The sequence below is a fragment of the Podarcis bocagei genome (assembly GCF_964188305.1).
Source record: "Podarcis bocagei genome assembly, chromosome: 7".
NCBI classification, from domain to species: Eukaryota; Metazoa; Chordata; class Lepidosauria; order Squamata; family Lacertidae; genus Podarcis; species Podarcis bocagei.
In genome coordinates, this window is record NC_138132.1 from 29,177,625 (window position 1) to 29,204,283 (window position 26,659).

At 44.1% G+C, this 26,659-nt stretch overlaps 1 protein-coding gene and 1 long non-coding RNA gene across 2 annotated transcripts in view; one reads left to right on the plus strand and one right to left on the minus strand.

The window, feature by feature from the left end:
* Positions 1–8,264: 8,264 nt before the first annotated feature.
* LOC308591436 lies at positions 8,265–14,877 on the plus strand. The gene is made up of 2 exons (XR_014010177.1): positions 8,265–10,118; positions 10,372–14,877. It is a non-coding gene; the product is annotated as an uncharacterized lncRNA (long non-coding RNA).
* Positions 14,407–26,659, minus strand: part of CLIC4 (chloride intracellular channel 4) — a 47,229-nt gene continuing 34,976 nt past the window's right edge. Inside the window, exons 4-6 of the mRNA XM_081202175.1 lie at positions 26,059–26,165; positions 20,684–20,865; positions 14,407–20,110 (exon numbers count right to left, since the gene is read on the minus strand). Coding sequence (XP_081058301.1) covers positions 19,946–20,110; positions 20,684–20,865; positions 26,059–26,165 — 454 coding nt within the window. The 3' untranslated portion in view covers positions 14,407–19,945. The remainder of the gene's footprint in view (positions 20,111–20,683; positions 20,866–26,058; positions 26,166–26,659) is intronic.

A 26,659-nucleotide genomic window follows, 5' to 3' on the forward strand; every position in this document is an offset into this window, starting at 1 on the left:
GTGTAGACACTGCTGAGCCTGATAAACCAATGGTCTGACCCTGTATAAGGCAGCTTCCTGTGACCCTAAAATACCTGTGCATGCTTCAGTACAGCCGCCGAATATGCACACCTGCAAATAAAATAGGGAAGTGTGCATAACCAGTGAGCAATTATCTGCAATGGTTCTCTTGGGTCAAAGGCCTGCTGCCATTTTGGCTTGATTTCTTTCGGTGCTCATGTGGTAAGAGGAAGCTATGAGATTAGGGCTTGTAAAAAAAATGAGATAAGAGTTGTCAAACACTTACAGATGATATATGCGGATTCAGTAGGCACAGGGACTGGCTCTAGTAAACAGCAGCTATGGTAGTAAACTTGCATCTGGGCTGCATCACTTCAGACTATAGGTGGGGACTCACATTAACTCAGTGTGCCGCCTAAAAAACCCACAAAATACCATCCTCAGAGAACATTGGGTTTATATTTTTCTCTGTACTATATTTGTTCTAGTCCGTCATCAAAGTGTTTTCATTGGCTGTTTGCCAGTGTTCAAAAGGCAGAGGTGAGGGGAAGAGGAGGAAGAAGAAGAAGAAGAGTTTGGATTTGATATCCCGCCTTTCACTCCCTTTAAGGAGTCTCAAAGCGGCTAACATTCTCCTTTCCCTTCCTCCCCCACAACAAACACTCTGTGAGGTGAGTGGGGCTGAGAGACTTCAGAGAAGTGTGACTGGCCCAAGGTCACCCAGCAGCTGCATGTGGAGGAGCGGAGACGCGAACCCGGTTTCCCAGATTATGAGACTACCGCTCTTAACCACTACACCACACTGGCTCATGTCTGTAGTAAATTACTTGGGGTGTAAGGGAGGGCAGGCGGCACTCTGTGTGTGACAGCTTTCATCTCCAGGAGACGGGAAGATAAAGGAGGAACAGGGGAAGATGGAATTGGGTTGTGGAATTGTGGCATTTGGAGGAATTGTGGAGAGGTGGTCTTAGGACTCTGGCAATGAGGGGAAGAAAGTTGGAGAGGCAGAAGAATTGGGGAAGGGACAGGTGAAGTGGGTGGCATTTAAGGGGGCATTTGCAGTGCTGTGGAGCAACAAGAGGAGGCACAGAGAGAAATAAAGGAATATGTGTTCCCTCTCACTGTGCTCAAACTTCTTCCATTTCTCAACTGCCTCATATGAAGGAGATAAAGGGAATGGAGCCCTCAGATGAATCCATTCAAGCAATGTTTTTTATTCTTGGTGGTTCCATGTGCTGTCTTCAACATGGAATTCCAGATTCAGTGTAGTACAGTGGTACCTCGGGTGCTTCAGGTTACATACGCTTCAGGTTACAGACTCCGCTAACCCAGAAATATTACTTCGGGTTAAGAACTTTGCTTCAGGATGAGAACAGAAATCTTGCTCCGGCGGTGCGGCGGCAGCAGGAGGCACCATTTGCTAAAGTAGTGCTTCAGGTTAAGAATAGTTTCAGGTTAAGAACAGACCTCCGGAATGAATTAAGTACTTAACCTGAGGTACCACTGTAATTTAGAACAGATCTTTCATCAACAAACAAGCATCCACATGGGTACAACATCCATCAACAGAATTTCACCTTCCCAAACTGAACAAGCTAATTGAGAGGCTTGCCCTTAAGAGTCTATTCATCTTACTAGGGGTTGTGGCCCTGCTTGCATTGCTTGCCAACCCTGCCTTCCCATCACCCCTTACCAACTTTCCCCCCTTCACACCTTGTGCCCCAACCCCCTTCCCTCACAGATCACCCAAACACCCTTTCCTCATAGCGCAACCAAACTACTTTCCCAGAGTTACCTGGGAAGATGGATTGATTTTTAAACCACTCTGGGAACTATAGCTCTGTGAGGGGAACAAAGGTCTCCTAACAATTATCAGCACCTTAAGAAACTATAGCTCCCAGGATTCTTTAGGGGAAGCCATGACTGTTTAAAGTGGTATGATACTGTTTTAAATGTAGAGTGCAGATAGGGCCTTAATGCAGATTGCTGCATGGTGTGGCTAAAATCGTGACCATGGTGAGGCCTGATGGGTGCAGTAGCAACAGGACGGGGGGGTCTTTTCTGTCGTAGTACCAGAAATGTAGAACCCCCAACCAAGGTTAATTTTCTCCTTCTGGTGTTCCTTGATTCTTCCTCAACACCCCTCCTTCAGCAAGCATTTGACTTCTCTGCTGCTTCAATGTTCCTGCTTGTTTCAGTCTGCCCGTCTCGTTCGTTATTAGTTTTTGATGTTTTATTACTGCTTTTTTCTTTTTTTCTTTTTTTGGTCTTGATATTATTTGATATTTTAATAAAGGTTGGCCAGGTCGCCTCTTTGGACATCTTCATGCAGAGGGAAAGCTGGTTATACCTTTTTACTACTAAAATATACATACATAAACACATAAATTTCATTACTTTAGGATTAATTTAGGACATGGCAAAAGGATTAGACAGTAGAGTTAATGGGCCAGGGATGAATCCTCACCCAGTGTCCAACACCCTCCCTGTCAGGGATTCTGTAGTTTGACCACAAACGGCATTGCCTGAGGCTGGAACTTAAAAGCTAGTCACCTAGTAAGCTCTTTGGGACTCTGCACAATATCCAGCCTCAAAGTTATCTTCAAGCACAGAAGGAAGAATAGAGAAGTGCAATGCTGGTTCCTATGATTGGCAGGTAGTATAGTGCCTCTGGATTGGCAAGACCCGCTATTAACCCCAGGAGTCTGGTGTGCTGCTCTGGCCCAGCCAACAGAGCAGTGTTATTTGCCTGTTGAACTTTAACCTCCAGAAAGTTACTTCAAGGACCCTGAATTACCATTAGGGTGGCCACTTATTTTGCCAAAAAAAAGTGGAAAGAGGTTTGCGAAACCAGGTGCAGTATGCCCAAGCCATTGGGAATGGGATATACCAAGGAGGGGAAATTACAGGATAAAAAGTATGGGATCAAAATGGCCACAACTTTATTGATTACAGATGTAAATAGGTTTTGGAATAGGCAACTGGGTGAGTATCCTGAATCACTCAACCCATTCACTGGGTGATTATTCCTTCAGGGTTGATCCTCAGTTTTAGGATCACACTATGACAAGAATCAATTCCAGGCAATTCCACAACGCAATTCCAGGCAATTCCACAACACAAAAACATAGAGGGGACCTCTATGCCCCATTAGCCCTTGTCTGGGCATTTGGAGAGAATCTGTCCTGCTAGACCTCTTTAAAGGAGTACTCTGAAAATTTGCCCTATGGAATACCCTCTGCCAGGTTCCAGCCCAATGTCTTTTTTTGCCAACAAGTTGTGACAATTACTATGAGGTAGGCAACACTTCCAGAGATGCCAAATTCATCTACAGGAAAAATTCCTTCCAGGCCCCAAGTATGCTATCTGAATCCTTCCATAGCCAGGTCTTGTATACTCATTGACCATCTGCTGAGTGCGAATGAGGGCAGACCACAACTTGCTTGGGATTGGACATCTCCATTTGTTTGTGGGCTTTTCTGCCATCCTGCACAATTGACAGAAGGGTCTTGTCACCCGCTGCCTGCATAAGATGACCCCCCTGACTCCCCTGCAGCCACGCCAGGCCACAGCTGCTACTGCCAGAACTGATAAGTGGGCCTTGCACAAAAGTTCTCAGTTGCTAATTTAGATGCAAATTTATAAATCGCTGCCACAATTTAAATAGAAATGCAATGCATCTCACTGTAGCAGGGAAGACTGTGACCGGGAGATAAACAGGTGTAAAAGTAAGGTGCGCTGCCAAAAACAAACAAAAAACAAACCAAGAGGCCACAGGTTTGCATCAAAATTGCATGTGGTATTTTAAAAGTATAGGTGCACATTTAGAAATAATTACTATCATTCAAATAGAAAGACAATCCATCTCACCATAGTGGGGAAGACTGAGAGATCAGGTGTCCTGGGTGTGCCTGCTCAGTCTGCTGTCCAGGTGTAAACCTCTTGCTCTTCTTCCTTTGGATTCTTTATTTTTCACCTGGACTTAAACTAGGCAGCCCTTCAGATAGATGTCTATACTCTCTATAGTAAGAAACCCTGGATATTCTATATAAATGTGATACAGGTACACAACATGGATAGACCCTTAAAAATCAAGCCAGGCTGCAAAAAATGTTGCTGATTAAGTTGCTTTGAAACACCTGTGTCGGGATGGGTTAGAAATTAGATTCAGTTCACATTTAAAGGTGAACCTACCTAATTCACACTTTCTGAAACAATACACAAACTGAAACACAGCCATGTCTCAAAATTCACACTTCTCCTTATTTTACAGTGCAGTTCTCCACTCAAGTTATGTGTACAAAAATGCAAACACTAGCATAAAGTGTACATAAAAATGTATATATTTGTGAAAGAAACATTGAAAATGCATTATATTAAGGAACGTTACTTTGCAAAAATAAGAAGTTTGTATGAGATGAAATTGCATATAAACCTGTATATATCAGGCAAAATTCGCTGATTAATTTCCATGAGGAAGAAGGGGGGGGGGAATTCTCAGCTGAACTTTAGATTGGAAAAATGAGAAACGGAAATTGTCAGATTTGCCCATCCTTACCTGTAGGTTGCTTTGAACACTTTGGTGTAAAAAGTGAGGGAAGAGGAAGAATGGAGGAGGTACAACTATGCAATATTTTCCAGCATTGACTAGGCAAGTGGCTTTAAGGAAGCATCAAACACATTCTTTCCCCCATGCATCAATGCTGCAACCCCTTTCAATGGTTTTTCTAGCTTAGGGTGACCTCTGCAGGCAGCTGTTCTTATTAGGATTTCTTTAGACTTCTCTGAGTAACTTTGCAGATGACTTAAAGCCTTTGCTAGTACTGATTTTAAAATGCATACTTTCCAGCTGCAACAGTATTTGTACTGCAACATCCTGTGCCTATGTAATTTGGGGCAAGGGGACAACATAAAAAACAACTTTTCTGCAGGGGAGACAGCATCACCTCTGGGACAATGGTGTGCTTTTTAAGTTCAGGAAATCCACTGTGTCAGAAGGTGGTAGCAGGAGTGGAAACTTCAATGGATTCCATCTCCAAAAGGCAAACTTTGATTGGGAGGTGTGGAGCCAATCTGGTCCCAAAAGCAGGCAGTGCTGTCCTGAAACCTGAAATCTAGAGGCCCATGGAAGTGACATCCAGTTGACTTCAGTTGCCTTAAGCACAACTAAGAGGGATCAGTATTTAGCGTTAAATCCTGTTGACGTTAACCAAGATGGCTTCTACATAAAATGCATTTAGGTTCAAACTTAGATTAGATTTGGGCATTGGGTATGACACTAACTAGACTTCACAAGCTCCATTGTTGTGGAGATGATGTGATAAAACCATAAAAGTCTATTGTTTCAAGCTGTTCCAGGGAGATGTACAAACCTGTTCTGCAAGGAGAGGGAGAATCTTATAAGGCATGGTTGGCTTTCCTGCCATGGAACTTGTACCATATTGTATTTCTGCAATGTGGGTTTTTTTTCTAGAAAGACTTTGGATGTGAACTAGTGTTTAATGAGATTGTGAGCGTAACATTGATTCCCACCCTCAGTTAACAATGTCCCCTTTCAATGTGGCAGAAGATTCCCAGGCCTCCATCCTTACTGCCATGCCTCTCGGCATGTGATCACTGAGAACACAGTGTGAGAACCGGAGAGACACAAGGAGGACCTCATCTGACTCTTCTGGTCAACAGCTACTAGTCACGATGGCTATACACGAACTCCAGCATCGGAAGCAGCTGTGGTGGGCTGGTGCCCATTGGGACTGACAAGGCAGGCTGCAGAGAGCCCAAGGGTGGTTGGAACCAGGGGCAATGATAGGCAGAGCCAACTCATTCTGGTTTTGTCCCCATCCTCTTCCTTGTTGAGTCCTGTGAGGGCAACATGGAGACTAAGGAGGAGGACGCTGACAGCCAGTTATACCTCTTGGGCTGGCTGTAAGAAAGATACAGGCAGGTGGGAACTGGCTGAGGCAGATTGAGGTTGGTGGGACAGTACCCCATTCACCCTAATGAACCAGCCTCCACAGCACATGTGGCCTTGAGTCCCTTATATTCTGGTGTTTGCTATTTTGGAATGAGTTGCAACTTCCCCTCAAAGGGCACCAACAGCAGGGGAGAGCTACTACCCTCTCAAGTCCTGCTTGTGTCTGGCCACTGTGAAAAATGGGGTGGTAGTGCCTGGTTGTTTTTCAAAGCAACAGTTGAGGGAAGAGTTCTGAGGCTCAAGATGCAGACATATGAGGAGGGGCTTAACTCTTCCCACTATCACATCCCCCACCCTCCAAGCCTCTGTTTACCTCAGGTAAAGATGGGGGAGAAATCTGATTCAGTTAGCATTTAGCAGCAAATTTACCTGCCGCAATTCACACTTCCTGAAACTGTGTGCAAACCAAAACACAACTATCCTTCAATATTCACACTTCTCCAAATTCTACAGTGCAATTTGCCAGGTGAGTAAATGTGTGTAAAATGAATATACTCATAGGTAAGTGAAAATAAGATCTAGAAATGAATAATACTTGGTAAAATTGCGCAAAACCATGTGCATATTGGGAGAAATTCACACAAAAATACTGACGAATATTTGTGGGGGTTTTTTACAAATAAAAATCACACACTGTTGTGGAACTGTAAACAAACCCTAAAGAAAGCAAAATCAAAAGCTGAGAGAAACCAAAATTGACAGATCTACTCATCCCTAACCCCAGAGCAGAAGCTTCATTGGGGCACTAACCAGCCTTGCCTGACACCATCCACAGATCATTTTTGGTTTGCCACCACTTACGGCCGATTTGAAGTGGCTACTAGGCTTAACCCAACCAACCCATCTTACCTCCTGTTTGTGGACGGCTAACATTTCTCTGTGGTCACAAGAACAGGCCTCCAGTTTCTCCAAAAACAAGAACCACCAGGTTGCTACACTCCTTGCCCCCTCCTCTCCCCCAGGATTAATGGGAGTCATCCTCATAAGGTGTTGTGCAAACGATTATAATAATAAAACTAATTTCACAAAGTCATAACTTCACCCTGCTTGTCTGATGGCCTCTCTCAGCTGCTGCTGTGCAAACACAAGTCATCTGTTGACAAGCACCCAGTGCGGTCAGCTTGGACCCACCCTTCTTCCAGCCAGTGAATAAGTGGTACACAAGAGCATTTTATAAGGAGTGAGAGGGAATCCCTTTGATCTTCTCCTGACTTCCTGGTGCCACGTCAAATTGAAACCTAGTTTTGGTTTCTTACCTCAGAATTTGTTCCTCCTCAAAGTCCGAAATCAGCTAAGCTGCACACATGACAGGCGCCATGGTCTCAAAAGCTACACCGCAAGTAGTGGTGTTAGGCTTAGAAAGTGATGGCAGAGTGATCAAGGTAGCCATGTTTCCTACTTTACAGAGAGACAGTCCTCTCTTTGACCTCTGAAGGGCTGCCATGCATATGTGCATTTTATGGAAATCTATGCCACCTTTTGCCCTTTTTGACTACTGTGCATGCACTTGCCCCAATCTGAGCTCTTCACTAGTGATTGCATCAAGTAAAACCACCCAGCTCCCGGTGTTCCCACTGAGGTAACCTCTCCCTCCTCTGACTGCTGGAAGCCAGCCTTGATTCTAGGGCACCATTAAAAGGCAACAAATGGCCCAGGGCTACTTTTGTCAACAGAGATGAAAACCGTGTGGATTTTCTACCTCAGGGAATATATGGGAAGCTGCCTGATACTGAATCAGACCATCGGCCCATGGAGCACTGTCTACACTGACCAGCAGTGGACCTCCTGTGTCTCAAGTAGGAGTCCCAGCCCCACCTGGAGAGGCCAGGGATTGAACCCAAGGCCTTCTGCATGCAAGGCAGATGCCCTATGGCTCATCTCTGTGTTGACTCATCTCAAAATTCCTTGCGGGTTGGAGAGAGTGTTTCCAACCATATCTTGGCTTGCATCCACACAAAAAATACAAGGGCTGAGCCAAAATTTGTGAGGCTTTTTCAATAAATATTTTACCGACCGTGAAACATCCAACATTGGGAAATGCTTGGGAAAAGCTACGCAAACAATAGTGAAAAGTGTCCCCGTCTTCTCCAATCATTTAGTGCTTTCCCCAGCAAGGGAAGTGGCCAGAATACCATTGGGACATCTAGTTTGTGGCTGTGGAAGCAAGATGCTGGATTAGATAGGACTTTGGTCCGATCCAGCAGGGCTCTTCTTAGAGGAAAGATGGCATATGTGTCAGACTTTGTTTCATTTTATGGAATTTTTATTGCATATTTTGTATGCTGTCACCCATGTATTGTAAATAGCTTCGGACTTCTTTTCAGTAATACATAGATACATCGAATAAATTGAATTGGCAATATACTGCGTTGAGCTCTTCTAAATTTATTTCTTGCTATTTTAACCTGCTGTTGTGATTTCACACGGTTTCTGCTTTCCATTATGTAGATTTGGTTTTGTATGCTGCATCAGAAATGATTTCCACCCCCTTTTTAAAAAAAATTAAAAGCCAGATATAAATCCTTAACACCGAGTGCTTCCAGACAGGGACTTGATTTGGAAACAGGCAGCTGAGATATCACAAATAGGCCATTTGGCATTCCTTTATTGATCTTATTTTCCCTGGAAAGAGGTAAGTGCAGATTAAATGGCAAGGTGGAGTTGCATTTTTATATCAACATTGTGTGGACCCTGAAAAAAACACATTGCATACTTAAGGAGCACCGCTCCCAAACCAACAACCACCTGGAATTAACCAAAATAAATGAATAATACATAATATTATAATTATGTATTATAATCTGCCAAAATAATAATTTTGGCAGAAACTTAAAGAGCTCCAAACAGGCCACCATTCAACAGGTGTAGCTCTCCATTCCAACATAGGAACCATACCTACAGAACCTCTACCCTCCTCAGCAGGGGCTTAGTGGGTTGTGTCCAAATAATTTTTACTCAGCAGCCCTCATAAAATGATATTAGTCATGTTCATTAATTCCAGTGGGTCTTCTCTGAGTAGGATGGGATCAAAACCCTTCGCCACCCAGTTCTTCCCATGTATAACTCTGTTCCAGCCCTCCCTCCAACTTGCCTGGACTTGCCCCGACTGAGGCCTTTTTGCTCATCCGATGCAATGACTTGCGCAGCATTATGAAATCCTCACCACAGGAGATGTTAACAGCGAAGGTAGAAAAACACATCAAGCGCATAATGCGTTTCCCTTTTAATAGCTTTCACTGGGGAAGCGTTGGCGAGGGATGAAAGCTGTTCAGGGCAAGACGGATGCTGGGTGGAAAGCAACTTCAAAAGAAAACCCTGCCACGTCGGGCGCATTGCAAGGTTTGACACTGCTCTCCGGCAGCAAGAGACCCTCCCCGTGGAGAAAGGCGAGCTGTTGTAACCATCCTGACACGCAGCCAACTGCTCGCCTCTTGGTTATAAAACCAGAACAAGGCTGGGCAAGCATGTGTGCCAGAGCCCTCGGGATCTGCTCGGAAGTCACTTTCCCACCCACAAGTGGGCACTGAAAGGGAGGGCTTGCCCACCCCCAAGAACCAGGCCCATCTTTCCAGAATCCTCTGCTCTAGGCAGGGGGGCAGGAGGAAGTGGCAATTGGGCTATCCATTGGGATGGAAGCAGGCTCCATTCCACTCTCTGTTTGTTGCACGCAGCGTGGTTTCTTTTCCACTGTAGTTCACCTTCTGCCAAAACACGTTATTTGTCTCGCTGTCCGCAGTGGCAAAATTAAATAATCATGTAAAGTCTGTTGCCATTACCTCATTCAATTCAATGCGAAGGAAATACAATGCAAATGGTGTGTTGAACGTAATCAATTCCGTATCATTTGCAGACTGAAAGCAACAACAGTGAATACAGATCATGTTTGCTGGGTTCATTTCCAGTTGGGACGTGTGATAAATAAGCAAACATCACTGCAGGGCAGTTGACCTTTGGGTCCCTTCCAACTCTACGATCAGCAATTTCTGCCCCAGTTTCTGTTTCCATTAGAATTCTCCAACACCCCCCCCCCCACACCAGCTGCCCCTCCAGAATCATGATGGTAGCCCTTACATAAATGGGAAGATTTCCCATATCCCTGCTCTCCTTCCACCAGCAGCAACAGCAGCAGCTGCCACCACATAAGGTTTTGCTTTGTTTTTAAGGGGCAGGAAAACTGTTGGACCCTTCTGCACTCCCGCCATCCTCAGGAACGTGGCAGGCTCTGACTTTGTTTCAAAACTGGCTGCAAAAAATTGAGCTGGTTTGTAGGTGGGTAAATGTTTTGGTTTGTCAAGCCTAATTATGAATCAAGTCAGGCCCCAGGGGTACAACCATCATGACACACAGCTGAGACGACATTTGCCAAACTACCGGTAATTTCTGTTTTGTTTTCAAAGGTGACAAACTCTTCCACCAGCTTCCAGTCTTGCAGCTGTGGGTGCAGTGGGGAAAACCAATCTAGCCTTACTAAGTTGCCTGAATTTCCCATACTAGCCCTTCCAATGAACATAGAGGTAGGTGGCTGTTTTCTTTCACCACTGTCACCTCGGGACCACTGCCTGGGGGCATAATGTGCTAGGCCAAGATGGAACCAGGACAAAACGCCTGGCAGGTTGTGGCCCCAAAGGCCCAAGACAAGCCCCATGTTTAGGGGGACATATTTTTTCGTTCAAACCAGCCAAATCCTGCAAGTTCAGTCACGTCATCCAGAGCAGTCTCATGGAACATGAAACCCCCTCTCTGGGAGTCCCCATCCTGCAGGATCTCCACAAAGCCCCTCTACACCTCCATATACAGATGAGACACAAGTACATATATCCCCCAACTCTTTAGGCTGCAGGGCCAAGAAGCCAGAGAAAACTGCCCCTGTCTCCCAGAGTTGCACCATTCTTGCTTCAAAGAGCAATCTAGCTTCCATCAGAGCCTTGGTTTAGCAAAATCCTTGTTTTGAAAACCTGACCAAAAAAACAACTCTGATGATGCCCCACCAAGCCCTCTGCCTGGAGCACCAAAGATGTGGAGATGTCATTTGGCATTCTCCTTTTTGAAGTTCCTTTGCTTGATCTTTGTCTTGAAACCAGTTTATTCATCTGTGTGTCCAGTGGTAAGAACACAAGCCTCCCATCAAAAGGATCATGAGTTTGCCTTTTCTCCATCCTTGGAAAACTTCCAGCATCAGAAGGGAGTGGTTGGCAAGACACACACACACACACACGAGAGAGAGAGAGAGAGAGAGAGAGAGAGAGAGAGAGAGAGAGAGAGAGAGAAAAAAAAGCAGTGCCAGTTTGCCCTTTGTTTCTTTCTGCTCTGTGAACCCCCCTTTTTGGGAGCGAGGGCATTGCTGATACGGGCTGTGATCAAGTAGTGATGGGTCCTGGTCACAGGCAATTTTGCACCTTGGGCATCTCATAAAATATAAGAGCAGATTATCAGACCAATCCTCACTTCCCTTCCAGCATCCTACAGTGTCCAATCCAACACTTCTGGGAAGACCACTAGCAGGACATGAGTGCAATAGCCATCCATCACTGCTGCCTCTAAGCAACTGATATGCAGCGGTAGAAGCTGGAGGCTGCATACAGCCATCATGGATGTAGCCACTTATAAGGCATATTTACCTTGGCTTGGCTTAATTCCCTTTTAAAGTCATCTACGCTATCACCTGGGACACGGGTGGCACTGTGGGTAAAACCACAGCGCCTAGGGCTTGCCGATCGCATGGTTGGCGGTTCGAATCCCCGCGGCGGGGTGAGCTCCCATCTTTCGGTCCCAGCTCCTGCCCACCTAGCAGTTTGAAAGCACCCCTAAGTGCAAGTAGATAAATAGGTACCGCTTTATAGCGGGAAGGTAAACGGCGTTTCCGTGTGCTGCGCTGGTGCTGGCTCGCCAGAGCAGCTTCGTCACGCTGGCCACGTGACCCGGAAGTGTCTCCGGACAGCGCTGGCTCCCGGCCTCTTGAGTGAGATGGGAGCACAACCCTAGGGTTGGACACGACTGGCCCGTACGGGCAGGGGTACCTTTACCTTTTACGCTCTCACCTATGAACTGGGGCTGGATCAAGAGAGTGGCACAGTCAGGTACTAAAATGTGATCATGTATGAGGGGGGCATATGTGCTATCCTATATACTGGGGTTGGTTAATCTGTGGCCTTCCAAATGTTGAGAAGTGTGTCCCGGCATGCTAGGTGTTCATCTTTAGTCATAGTTAACATAAAACAGGGTTTAATCCTTAGTACAATGTGTCAAGTGGACCATTGGCCCAAGGTCACCCATAAGAGCTTGCTCCATCAGGACTATGAAGGTGTTTTATCAAAACCAGCACAGCAACACAGTATATCTAAAAAGGCCGATGGAAGATCTAGAAAGAGGGTCACAGTTTCTGGTCTTCCCCATTCAACAGATTGGCTTTGAAATGGTGTTTGGATGAGGTTCTAAAGTAACAGGTACGAAGAACCACTTCAAAAGGTGCCCAGAAAGCCACAACCCTCGAGAAAGTGCATCTCAGACGTGGCTCTCTCTCCCCTGCTGGCTTCAATTACGTGCCAGCCTCAGAACAGTTTTCTGTTGAAAACCTGGAGCCTGTAATGAAAGAACCTTCTTATAACGGCTGCGTTCCAGGCCTGCTTCAGGGTTTATACTGTGGCAAAGGGTGCAACAGCATTCTTCCCTCCTGCAGTTTCCAGCAACTAGTATTCAGAAGTGTACCATCTCTCACCACAGAGGCAGGGCATAGCTATCACAGCTAGCAGTCACTGGTAGCTTTATCATCCAGGCATTTGTCTAATCCTCTTTTAAAGCCATCCAAGCTGGTGACCATCGCTGCATCTTCTGGGAGCAAATTCCATAGTTTAGGTGCTGTGTGGAAGAGAAGTATGAATTCTTTCACTTTTCTGCTGGCAAAATAGGCAGCCTTCACAGTTGAGTTCTGTGTGTGCTGTTTTCTATTTAGACTCAATTACTTTTGCCAGTAGTGAACTTATTCCCGGAGCAGTGACCCTTCTGTAGCCAGAACGTCACCACACAGGCAAAGCTTCAGTAGCCTCAGGGCAACCCCAAGGTTTGCAGAAATACAACATACATGTCACTTTGAGATTCCTATCAGCTGCTGGATTAAAATATCCCCCTTGAGAAACTAAAGGTGTTTCCTTACAGCAAGTCAGTATTGTCAATACTGACTGGCATCCGCTATCCAGGATTTCACCTAAGGATTTCCCCAGCCTTACCTGGAGATGTCAGGGATTGAACCCGAGACCTTTTGCAAGCAAAGCAGGTGCTCTTCTCTAGACACTGTACTGTATGTGTTTTCAAAAGATGGTGGAGGGAGACACCTACCGGACAAATGAAAGCATAGCACCAGTTGCAGGAGGCGTTTCCCCAATCCTGCTGTTCAGATTGTGCCTGGTAACTCACTTGCAGGGGAGAGACTGTGTTGGACCTCCACGGAGAGCATTTCTCCATCTGCCCTGCCCCACCCTCTTGTAGGATTTACTCCTGCTCTTTGTGACATATCTGTGGGGACTGCCCCCTACATTTGGCAGGAACATGAATTTGGATTTTCTGTTTTTATTTAGTTTTGATATGTAAAGATTTTGTTGTCTTGATTTTGTGGGTATGTGTCATCCTTTGTGAGCCACCTTGAAGGCCATTTTTTGCTATCAAGCAGCACAGAGATAAATTCTTAGCTAATGTGCAAGTTTCTTGGCTGTTCTCTGAGCAAACAGCTTCCTTCAAAATGTTCATTTCAAATTCAACTTCCAAACCAATCTCATATATTCCCCACATCTGAAGCTCAAATTCAAAAGCTAGCAAAACAGATGTAGGAACATAAGAAGCTACCATATATCGACGCAGGCCCCCTTTAGATCCATCTAGCTTGGTATTGCCTAAATCAGTGTTTCTCAAACTGGGACTACAACTCCCATCATCCCTGACCACTGGTCCTGAAAGCTAGGTATGATGGGAGTTGTAGTCCAACAACAGTAGAGACCCAAGTTTGAGAAACCCTGGCCTAAACCAACCTTTCACCCTCCAGATGTTGCTGATGCCAACAGCCATCAGCCCCAGCCTGCATGGCCAATGGCCAGGGATGATGGGAGTTGTAGTCCAGCAATATCTGTAGGGAATCACATCTGTAAGTGATGGGAAAGACCTCTCTTGAGGTGAGGCACTGCAAAGCTACAGTCATTCGGAGTAATGTCTACAGTCATTTGGTGGTCAGGGCTGATGAGAGCTGGAATCCCGCAACATCTAGAAGGCACTAGGTTAGAGAAAGCTGGATTACACTGCCTAGTAGCATCTCTCTAGGGTTTCAGATGGGAGTCCTTCCCATTTTAGGATTAAACCTGGGACTTTCTGCATGCAAAGCATGCCCTCTACCTCCTGAGCTATAGCCCCTGCCCCAGAAATCCAGAGAAGAAATAGCCAAGATCATATTAAGTGAAAAATATAAATTTTATTTTTTAAAACAGCTGCCAGCAGTTTGCCAGTATACCTGTAAAAGATATTCCAGAAAAGTGAAAAGAGAAGCATATTACAATATATCATAAGAGATTCCAGGTATCTCTGTACAAAAGCCAAATCAATGCCCTGCCCATTCTTGGGAATCTGTGCCCCCGCCTACCCAGATGCAACAGTTGAGCAGATAAAACAGGATGATATATATTTTTAAAACACGGTTTGCTCAGAACAACCTTTTCAAGTATGTTCAAAAGTATAAGAAGGAACTTGACTGTATCTAAGCAATTGTGGTTTTAACATGGAATAAAACATCTACTGTTAGTCACAGCTGGGAGGGGAGTTATTCATTTTTAGAATGAAGAGTTGATTTAGCATTGCCTCTTAAAGCAACATTTCACAGAAAGGCAGGTAGGCAGGTGAGTGATAACCAAGGTTCCACCCCCCCCCCCAAATATACATGCTTCAAGAACTAGGGAATGAAGCCAGACCTCAGCTCTCACATGTAGCCCCCCACTATACATAACACTTTTAGTATGAATTAGAACACCTTTGTGTGTTACATTTAGACACTGGTAGGCCCTAGAATGGCCAGATTTCTAAACTGGTTGCTCTTTGTCACTGTTAATATTTGCACATAGCTCTAGCATAGTAAGATAGGCTAGACCAATTTCTGTGGCCCACAACTTTTAGAGGCTGATAACATAAAAAGAAACAATTTGTGCACAAATGCATGTTGAGCCGAGTCCACAGAAAATACTTTTGTTACAGAGGCCTGATCTTCAGCTGTGCTGGCTGGGGCTCATGAGAGCTGGAGTCCCACAGGAAGGACTTGACAGAGGTGGGGAACCTGAGGTTTGCTTTCCTACCCCTCCGTGCCCAGAATGCGGCACACTGGTTCGTCTGTGAGTCAGACAAGTGTAATGGTTTCACAAATGCCCTGCACACTTTTGAGAGAAGTGCTCCACCTGTTCTCTTTGTTCCTCAAGGCTCTGCCTGCTGAGCAAAAGTGACCTTATTAAAAAGGCATCCCATGATATATATATGTCATGCAATTTTAATTCTCTGGGTTGTAGTCACTACAAGTGCTACTCAGAGTAGGCCCACTGAAATGAGTGAGCCCAAATTAATCATGCCCATTCATTTCAATGGGTCTACTCTGATGGAGTATGACTAACACTGGATATAACCCACAGCTTTTCTTCTTAAAAGAAATTCTATTTCACTATAAACAAAATAAGCAGAATGGCCAATTATCTTATATAAATATGACCCAACAGAGAGCATGTGGACAATGCATCATCCAAAACATTGGAATCCATAGTGTCATGACATCAAAGGGCATAGGATGAGGGCAAAGACTTTTCCTCCTAGATTATGATTGCAGAAAGGACTTCAGGGCCACCTCAACCCTTCTTGTTACTTGTGAAGCAGAATCCAAGCCGCATTCTGCACCCAGAGTAACATTAGATGCAGCCAATTGGGACGTTCCCCTTCAGTAGGAACTGCCTCTCAGAGTGGTCCAAGCCAGCAGGCTCTTTCAATGGCACAACTATCCCGTGGCTAACAATAATGCGTGCACAGAATTTCCCCAGACACACCAGTTCTGAGATGACTTCAATCATTCTAAATATTAACACTCCTGCCTATCTTTAGGGCAAAAGTGAGACAAGCTGTGGCCTTGTTGCTGGGCTGCAACTCCCATAATTCTGACCTTTGACTGTGCCCCCCGGGGCTGCTGGGAGCTGGGAATCAAGCAGCATCAAGAAGGCCACAGATTCCACCTTCCACCGCCCGGGTTTAGGCAAAGGAGTGATTCCTCAAATGCTCCTAGACTGACAACTAGAATGGGAATTGAAAACATCTTTGGCTATAGGAGTGGAAAGGCATTTTGGAAGTCGCATTAATACAGGAGGAACATTTAAGGAATTGCTACAAGGAGCTGCTCTTGCTCACACTCCTGGTTCTCATGCAACTATCATCCCATGCTCAAAAGTCTGAGGATGGTGGGCTGGGGGAATGTCTGTGAGAATTAGACCAACATTCGCTATTTTGGATGGCTAGAAGCAGAATGTCTGAAATTCTGTTAAGAATGCATATGTACATAAAAAATATCAATTTTGTAAGAAACTGGCAAGTGGCAAGATCATTAACTCTTCAGTTTTGTGCAGGTTAGACAAGTTCCCAAACTATAAATACAGTAGGTACAACACATGTCTTTCCGCACTCCCTTATCTCCAACCTTGGAAGAATAAACGTTAAATCAAACTTGGGGTTTTCTCTGTCTTCCAGAAAGTTAATCTGTATATGAATGCTACCAATTTCATAGGCTAAACAAAGGTCAGCTAACAGGAATTCCTTTCACATTTCTGTTGCAAAAACGTAACTATAAAAAAAATTCCCATTTGATGACAGAAGCCCCCCCATCCACAAACACACGCCCATCTCTTTATTCATTCAAGAGGAAAACTGAATGCTTTCACCCATGTGGGCTGCTAAAGTTAACCAAATGGTTGATCACTTGCAACCACAAATTATGCACCTTACCTTGTGGGAGAAACTGCCTCTACTACACACCAAGTGGATAAGTGGTCAAACGAGAGAACATTTATGCACATCAATATTACAGAGGAAGAGAAAATGCTTCTCTCTAAAATATACTATACTTCCAAATGACTTCTCTGTTCCAACTTAATAGAATCAAGAGCATAAGATTCAACTGCTGCCTACATTTCAAACCGGAAAGGTTTCGTCAAACAGTACTAACGCATAATCAGCATCAAATGATAAAGGTTGTCCTGTGCTGCGGTGTAATTTAAAATAAATTGGCAGGCTGATTCCTCCCTTTTGACTGATACTGTTGGGAGGTGCAGAGTTATTTACTTTCATGACTCATTAAAGGTACACTTTCAAATAAACACAATCCACCAAGCACCAGTTCCAGGCTAAATGGATCCAGTAACCAGATGGGGAAATAGCAGTTACATAAGAGGTGGTTATGTGGACAGTGACTTGGCAAGAATTTGAGCTAATGGCCCACATCTGACCATCTTTTTCCTCGAATCCCATCTGGTCACACTGGTCATCCTACCTTCTAATCTGAAACTTTAAATTTGCCAGGCAAAATGACAACTGGAAGGCCAACAAGTGTGGGCATTAGCAGGAGAACCGCCCTATGCATAAGATCCACCATGCTGTACAAGACAATTCTACCCTTTGGGTACCTTACCCCCCAAATGTGTACAGCAAGCCTGTCAGCTGACTTAAAGGCAAAATCAGCAAGAAGAGGAGCAGATTTCGGGCCAGTGAAATTAAACTAAGAGGTACAAACATGCTAGAAAAGGTTCCACCTTCTCGTGTTTTGTGTCAAAGCTGCAGGATGCTTTGGGGTCACCCTTAAGCCTAAGACTGGCTTTTGTGAATACTGGCAAAGAGAAAGAAGGCACCACAAAGGCATGTATAACAAATATAAAGCTATTACTGAAATCATGTATCTACTTATTGGATCAGATCACAATGTAAGTATGATTCTTAGATTTAAAAGAATAAAAACCACAAACCTAAGGCTCTTAACACCAAGTCCCTCACCGAAATTAAATTTTGTACAAGAAAAAGGTTCCCTAATCCTCTTCCATGCCCTCACTTATGCTGAGTAAGCTAGGCTGCAATGCTACACACATGTACTTGGGAATAAACCACGCCAAACTCAGTGCAACTTGCTTCTGAGCTAGTATGTACAGAGTTGGGCTGCAGAAAGTCTGTTAACAGGAGCCCTTATACGTGCTTTAAAAATGTACACTCCAGTGTAAAAGTTACAAAAGGAACGCTGGCAAGAAGACTAGTGTTGGTTGGCTGGAGTAGTCTTTGATGGCATATAAAATAAATAGAAAGTTTGCTCCATGCCTCAAATCCTTGCCTTTCCTTTTATTAAAGAAAACCCAAGTCAGAAACACAAACCTTTTTTTTTTACAGTCCTATTCCTTGGTGCTGTTCTAGAAATACACAACTTGAACCTTGAATGTGTTGATGATCGTGATGTGAAAAAATATAGATCAGGTACATATGTAGCAGTCAGATGTGACTTATTTGAAGGGAGAAACAATTGAAAGAGGGGCTGAGAACTCCACATTCCACACTTACAAACGACCAAGGAGAAAACCATCAATATGGAATTATGCACGTAAGGCAAAACAGTTGGTATCTAAAGGCCACTTGCACATATTTAAAAATAAAAAATAGTTACTTGCAGGAATCTGACATTAGCACAGTGAGAAGAAAGCACCCCTGGCACCCAACCACAGCACTTCTTGCTAGCAACATAAAAGAGTAGTTACATGTTGAGTAGAAACATCTGGCATATTTAGGCTGCTTGACAGCTCAGGTTTGGAATGATGTTACTTAAGAAATAAATCCCACATATTGACAAGCCTCCTAGTGCCTTAAAAAAAAAAGCAACTTGCTATTATGGCCTTGGATTATTGTGCTTCATCCAATAAAGATGTCTTGCTTTTTGATCCAATCAGTTGGAGACTTATGTACTCCCCCTCCACCCTCCAATGCAAGCATATGCAGTGAACCCTTGTCACCTCCAAGAACACAGTTTATTGGGTTCCTGGTGTCTATGGGTCACAGCTTGTGGCTTGTTGAAATGTGCCTTTTTCCTCATGAGCAGGCATGCTTGCCCAAAGGTTTTGCATGTAGCTCTTTTCGGTGAGGCAGTAAGAGACTTTGGTGCACTGTTCAGACAGATCAGCAGGTACAGTGTTTCAGGAGAGCTAAGGTATGCAATAGCATCTTGAAAATACATAAATAATCCTTAAATCACACCAAGAAGTGCTTCCTAAACAAATCTGAAAATCCCAAGATGCAATTTGAGATTTAAAGGCCACTTTATATAATCAGAAGAATCAAGTGGTAAAAAACAACAACAACCTTTCCTTAGGCTGAATCACCTAAGTTTGGAGCTGCGGAGGCTGTATTCGCTCTGCAATGAATAAAATTCTGTGCATTAAAATATTCTATGGGAGAAGAGTATGCTGAAGCCATCTCCCCAACAAGCCAAGTGTGTGCAGACAAGAGAAAGAAGGTGCCTTCTAATATAGGGAAAGTGTTCAAACTTGCACTCCACTCCCACTACCTGAAATGCTCAATCCAGGAAAAGCTTTACCACTCGGTTCCTTGGACTATGTAAGATGGCTGTCCTACCTAATAGAGACCCAGGATCGGCAGGCCCAGGTAGTAAAAGTAGGGGTCCCACTCAGCAGTTCTGGGCCAGGTTCCAGAATTGCTTCACTGCAACATTAACTGCTGTGCTCAGCTTGCTTATTATAGGATACAAAGCAAGCAAACGGTATAACATTGGTTTGCATTTTTTGAAAGAGAAAAAATACCTGGTCTACCCAATGTAACACTGAATAACTGCAAGTACATGCAAAGTAAATCACTATCTTAAAAAGACAAAAGGGGAGCAGTCTGTTAAAAGAAGCATTTCGTTATGAAATGTGTGCGAAACACTGCTTATTTAGTGAGCCTCTTAGCTACATCGCTGTAGGCGAATTCAATCTCTTTGTCTCCAGGACAAGTGTTAGTGAATTCATCACGACCATAGGCATTTGTCAGGTATCTCCAAATCCCAGTCATTGTCTTGGGAATATCGAAGTTGCGATACTTTTTGGCCACAACCTAGGAGCAAAGAAAGGGAAGAACAGCTGTTTTACAATGTCCAAAGAGAGATGGGACCAGCCCATAATTTTTGTGCTTTGAGACTGCAACCAGAACCACAAAATAGCATCGGACTTGTCTGCATATAAGAATGAGAGGGGAAGCTGCTTAATACCAAGTCAGATTACTTGTCCATCTTGCCTAATCCAGGGGAAGGGGTGGAGCTCAGTGGTAAAAGCAGAGGTAGAGTGGTAGATCCCAGGTTCAATCCTAGGCATTTCCATGTAATGCTGGGAGAGACTGAAATCCTGGACAGCAGCTGCCAATCAGTGTAGGCAATATTGAGATAGATGGGCCAATGATTTGACACAGTGTGAAACAGGGATTGAACCTGCAACCTTCTGCATGCAACTTGGGTTGGGTATGGCCCCTTCCCTGCAAAATGAATAGGAAGCTTAGCATCAGTGGCAACTTGCAGGTACCCAATAGAATTTCCCAGAGCCCATTTGCCACTACAGGAAATTATCTCGTTCAGTTGAGTCAAGCATCAAACGTGTGCACATGTAAACTAGCCCTCAAGGTAGTTCCACCCACCTTGACAATATGTAGTTTGGGCAACAAGTTGCAGTCTGCTAACGTCATCTCATCACCATCCAGAAACTTGCGGGTGGAAGCTGCAATATCCTCCATGCTGTTCTCATCAATCTCATCAGGGAGAGGTGTATTCAGGTACTCATCCAACTTCTGCAGAGTTTTCAGAAGGCCTCTCTCCAGGGCTGGAAGAGTTAGCCAGTGAAAAAGGAAGAAAGAAATCCAATGGTGCTGGATAAATCAATCACAGTTGAAACCTACATACCTAACCCCCAATGGAAACAGCGCCAAGCGATCTATGAATCACTCACCAAGCAAAAAAATGGAGAATCTGTTCACTTGGGGTGCCATTTAGAATGTGGCCCTTTCCGCCCCGATGGAGCACTCATTACTGCTTAAGCTCCATTACTGTGGCATATTAGTTTTTAAAGTAACAGCAGAGGGCAGTCTTCACCAACATTTCTCTCCTTACAGGAAAGAGAGCTTTGCCCCGCCTATTTGAAAGGCCATAAAAAGAATATAGGGTTGGAGAAGTATTTACATAACCCTGCAAAAAGAGGATATCAGAAATGCTCCTTCTCTAAGACAATCCAAGCAATGACTTCTAAACTTTAGAATGTCAAAAGAAACCCCGTGTCTACAAGTACTAATGAATCAAAGTAATGAAGGCTTTGTTGCTTCTACAGGCTAGGGCAAACAAGATTTTACACCCTTAAGCGCTGCCTCCACTGAACCCAGGAAGGTCTGCAAGATGTAGAAAAAGCAAATCCCAGATCGGCTTTCATAGCGGGAGCAATGTGCCATCGAGTAAAGTTGCTCTGGCAGCATTGAGATGAATTCCAACTAACCTCTGCACATCTTGCATGGCAATTCAGAGAGAAGCATTGCCCTTAGCCTGGAATGAGAACTATGAGCCATTCTGTGGGATTGTCTGCTTTGGAATTCTCCCATCTACTGCATGCATTCTGTGTTAGTCACAACAGTGTTGTTTCCAGTTTTGAGCCAATGCTGATGTAAGTTTGACTTCAAGACAATGGCTCCCTCCCAGAAACTCCACAGGAGTAGCCTTTTCCTCCCCCGCCCCACCCCCTCAATATCTTCAATGAGTAGGAGAATCCTTGGAGCATTTGGTGCAAAACTCCTCTGGGTGTGTGCAATACTCCCCCCACCTGCTCCAATTCAGAAGAGAAGCAGCCATTGTTTCCTGCTTGGCAGGGGGTTGGACTCGATGGCCCTTGTGGTCTATTCTAACTCTATGATTCTATGATTGGGCATGCAATGGCATTGGACACTACTTGGCAGAACAGTGAAGAAACAGGCCAGCTTATAGTCAAAGCAAATTCCTCTGAAACCAAGTAGAGAGTCAGTTGCCGTACTCAAAGACTACTCCACAGAATTCTGGAAATTAACCTACTTGGACCTGTGCCTTCATATTGCCTTCCAACTAGCTACATCTGTTTCCCAAAGCTCAATGCCATCAGGATTTATTTTCAGTAATCATGGCTATGTGTATGCTGCAATTCCATGCAAGTCCAGAAAAGCCACAGAATGAGATACTTGCCTCAAAATTTTAAGAATAATCTCTAATGAAAAATAAGTTTCTAGCCCTTGTGGTTGTGAAGACTTGAAAAGGATTGCCAGTGGGTGGGACTTGAGTGCCCTATACAGCTCCTCCCCCAGGACTACAGAAGCAGAATTATGCAGAATAAAACGGGCATTTCCACATGATTTCCACAGATCACAAAATGCAGATAGCTAAACTGTAGAATGCTGATCTTCAGCACAGGGCATACATGAACTGGGACTATTTGATATATTCAGGGTTAAAGGTGAGCCTGAGACAATCCTCATCAGTAGCTCAGCCTTGCAAATGACTTAAGCAATAACCTACATGGCCAATCCACCCGTAAGCACAGTATTTTATAGGCCACAAAGGAAAAAAGCAGATAGAAAGTGAACAGAAACTGTAACCGAGTACAAAAGCCACCAAAAAAATGCACCATGGAAAAGATACTGCTGTCAATATTGTTTCCCTACAATGAGCTGCTGTATGAGGTCCCTGTGGCAAAAGGTCGCCTAGCAACCACAGATTTCTCATTTACTAGCAGGAAACATAATCCAAGGTCTATAGGTCTGTGGATTCAGTTTAAGTGCCATTTTTAGACCACCAAGGGTAGCACACTGTTGGATACAAGATGAAAAAATTGGCAGAGCTTTCAGAGAAAATGCCAACGGTAGGTACACCAGGCAATAAAAATTATGAGTATAGAATTTTCCAGCCAACTCACTAATTATTGGTGGGGAGCTGAAGCTAGAAAAATTCCACATTTTCTCAAGAGTCACAAAGGACAGATTTAGGCTAAACTAGGGACGGGGAACCTGGATCCCTTCAGATGTTGTTGGACTCCAGCTCCCTTCATCCCCAGCCACTGGATATGTGGGCAGGGGTTGATGGGAGCTGGAGTCCAGCATCATGAAGAGTGTATGTTCGCCACCCCTGAGTTAAAGGAAAGTAGATTTGGCAGGATAGAGGAAAGATTTCCTAAATGATGGAAAGCTGGCCCTTGGAAAAAGCTGGCTGGGGGTATTCATCATAGCTGCATTTTTTTCAAAATCTGCTTCCTGGTGTAGATCATAGCATCCCTAAGAACCTTAGCTTTTCTAGTCTAGTGCCTTGTCCACCTCCTACGCATGGCTACTGCTTAGTGTCTTTCGGATTCCATTGCTCACCTCTCTCTTTACTATCAGAAGATTGGTCTACTACAGCTTGTGGCACATTAAAGAAACTTGTTTTGGCACAAGCTTTTGTGGACCAGTGCCCACTTCATCCGATACAAGAAATGTTATCTTCAATTGACAAATACACCTACGTATAAAGCTGTGGACAGTGGGGGCACATGGCCATGAAAAAATAGAGCAGCAGGAACAGATGCACATGAATACATAAGACTAAGCAAGCGGGTGCACATATGAACACATTTTACAGCCTACTGAGCTCGTATTTCAGTATTTCCTTCTATATCTGTGCATATTTGCTTGCAGGCAAACTGAACATTCCTTTTGTGCATCTGATGAAAGGGACTCAAGAACACTTAAGGTTGTATCACTATAAATCCACTTGTCTTTAAAAAGGTGCAACAAGACATTAACTGTCTGAACCAATACTGCAAATGGATGCGCACATGTTCTAGATGACTTATCAAATTATAATCTAGCCAACTTTTTAAAATTCATGAGCAAGATATGCCAAAGGGTTGGAAAAAAAGAAGACCGGCTTTTTCTCTTTTAAGACACACTTTGTGTGATGTGCAACTTTTAACCTACACAAAAGATTGCAAACACAGGAACTTAGTTATGCAGTAGCAAATTCTATGGAATTGGCTTCTTTGATACTCACTAAGAAGCAGTTCCATGCTTGATGTCTGTACGATTTCACTTTAATGTGGGTTTCCTCTCCACACCCCTAGCCAAATAATAATCCTTGGACAGCAGTTCCAGCAGAAGGAGCCAGCATGAGCCCAATTTATAGCTATCAAGAGCTGGCCGGAAGCACTTATGGTACAAAATTCAAACAGAAGTCGGAGAGGCAACAACTCCAATTCCATGCAAATGTAAGTTGCTAGCTTTTGATGAGGATGTGCTGTTGAATACGAATAGATGTGAATGACTGTCCTGAGCATACACAGTTGCTCTCAGAATGCAACAGCAAAAGGGCTGTTAAGCATAAGCAAGGTGGCTGCGCAAACAATGACTCCAACGCTTTTTTAGCAGCTTTGGCAATTTTATGATTAACTTTAATGGGCCATTGTTGTCAGCAGAACTTACAAAAATCTCATGAGGCCCATGCACACAGCTGGCACATCTTTTAAATGTAAAAAGCCCGGAACTTCAAATCAAGGGATGGAGAGAGGAAACAGCTGGGCCTTTGCTCAAAAGGTGGGAGTCAGTTCCAAGGACCATAATGTATTTTCCAGATGAGTGAAAGACAGAATCTATGGAAGGACAATCCTTAGGCATAATGACAAAGGAAGCGTATTTGCCCATTTCAAGGATAAAAATTATGGCTGAGGAAATTAATGTCCTTCAGTGGGTCTACTCTGAGTAGGACTAACATTGGCTACAAGCCTTAGCCTTTAAAATAAGAAGCAACTGGCTGCTCATGACTACACAAACTAGGTGTGTCAGTTTTGCTGACTACCTGAGAAAAGGGCCACGTACAAAAACCACAAAGCTCAACATTTCACAGGGTCCTATAGAACTTCATTCATTTCAATAGGGCTTGCGCCAGACTATTGTTTTTTGGGGTGGTACCCCATGTATGAATCAAATGAAGTTTACCATTTAGCAGCCTCCAATGGTACCCAGAATCTGCCTGCATGAGATGATATATGCTTCCCTTTGTCTCTGGCTACAAAAGTACATTCACAGAGGTCTCATCCCACCAGGCAAGAGGGCCAGCTTTTACTTGATGCCTCAGACCAAAGATCAATATAGAAAGTGCGGACTCCAGCATTGGCCAGACTTAGGAAATTAGAGCTGGGATAGGCTACATGAGCTATACCTTGTTTGCTTCCAAACATGAGAGCAGTTCTAGAGATCACCTGCTGCTCAGAAGTCATAAACAATGCTCTTGAATGCAGTCTTGGCAGGGCAGCCATACAGATGTTGATCCCATTGCCATTAATGCAGTGGAATCGCCCACTTCAGCCCCTCGAGGTCTAGAATAGGGCAGGAAAGCCTGTGGCTCTCCAGATGTTGCAGGTCACAAATCCTATCCCTCCCGACTATTGGTTATGCTGGCTGGGGCTGATGGGAATTTGAGTCCAATAATATCGGGGGGAGGGCAGACTTTCCATGCCTGGTCCAGAAGCCTTTAAAAGCCTCACTAAGCCTTCTATTTAAATGCATGCACCAAAACACCAACGACACTGTCCCCTACTTCATTTTTTTTTTTTTGCTGAAATTCTAGTTAAGAAAAAGACAATTTGATGTGGACATGTGCCAGGGGGTTAAACTCTGTCTGATTACTGCACTTTCTCTGCTACCAGTCACTTTTTCCTTTGCAGAGTTGTAAAAATGCATTTGAAAGCTTCTGGTGGCAACGGGGGTGGAGGTGGGAGCAGTATGGGTAATTTGGAACACAGAAGGCACAGGAAAGATTGAGCACCTTCTGCTCCCCACTTCTCTGCTACTGCAGAAGCAGTTCTAAGGAAAGATAATCAAGGCTTTGCTGAATGTATTGCAAAACATGACATTAGCCCTTAAAGCAGTCTGTGTTTGGAAGAAACCTCTACTTGGGCAAGCTAAGAAACTGAAGGGGAAGATGGATAGCAAAGAGAGCTAATGCCACATAACACGCTCAAAAATAGATTTCCTACCTTCATTTGCTTCTGGCCTGGAATTCTTGATAAATGCAGAAAATTTAGCAAAGATGTCCATTCCAGCAGTGTTTGATTCTGGGTGTTTTGGTGAAAGCTTTGTGTACCTGCAGAGAAACATATATACATATATATATTTGTATATGAATTTACAGTGTGATTTCAATTGCAGCATGGCACTGTACCATATAAGTTGGGCATATTTCCTTCCAGAATGTTTTATTACTGATGGCATATATTTGCATCATCACTTTGTAGCTACTTAATTCATCCTTCCTGCAAGCTGGGAAGAGCACAGTGGCAGCATAACTACAACCTTGTTCCTGTGTTAAGCACCTGAAAGAAACAAACATAATGCTCCAGTGCTCTTCTCAGAGCACATGGGAGAGAGTTCCATCTGCCTGAACTCACAGGAGTCATTCATTCAGTGTCAGAGGCCATCTGAAATTTTGCCAAAGCAAGCAGTGGCCAATTATATTACGCAAGAAGTGTGGTGGCTTAGAAATGCTGATTTACCCTCGTAATGAATTCCACAGATTTGCAGAGTTAGCACATGGAGCTCTGCCCTCCCCTGAGAAATATTTAAATGGATGCAACTTTT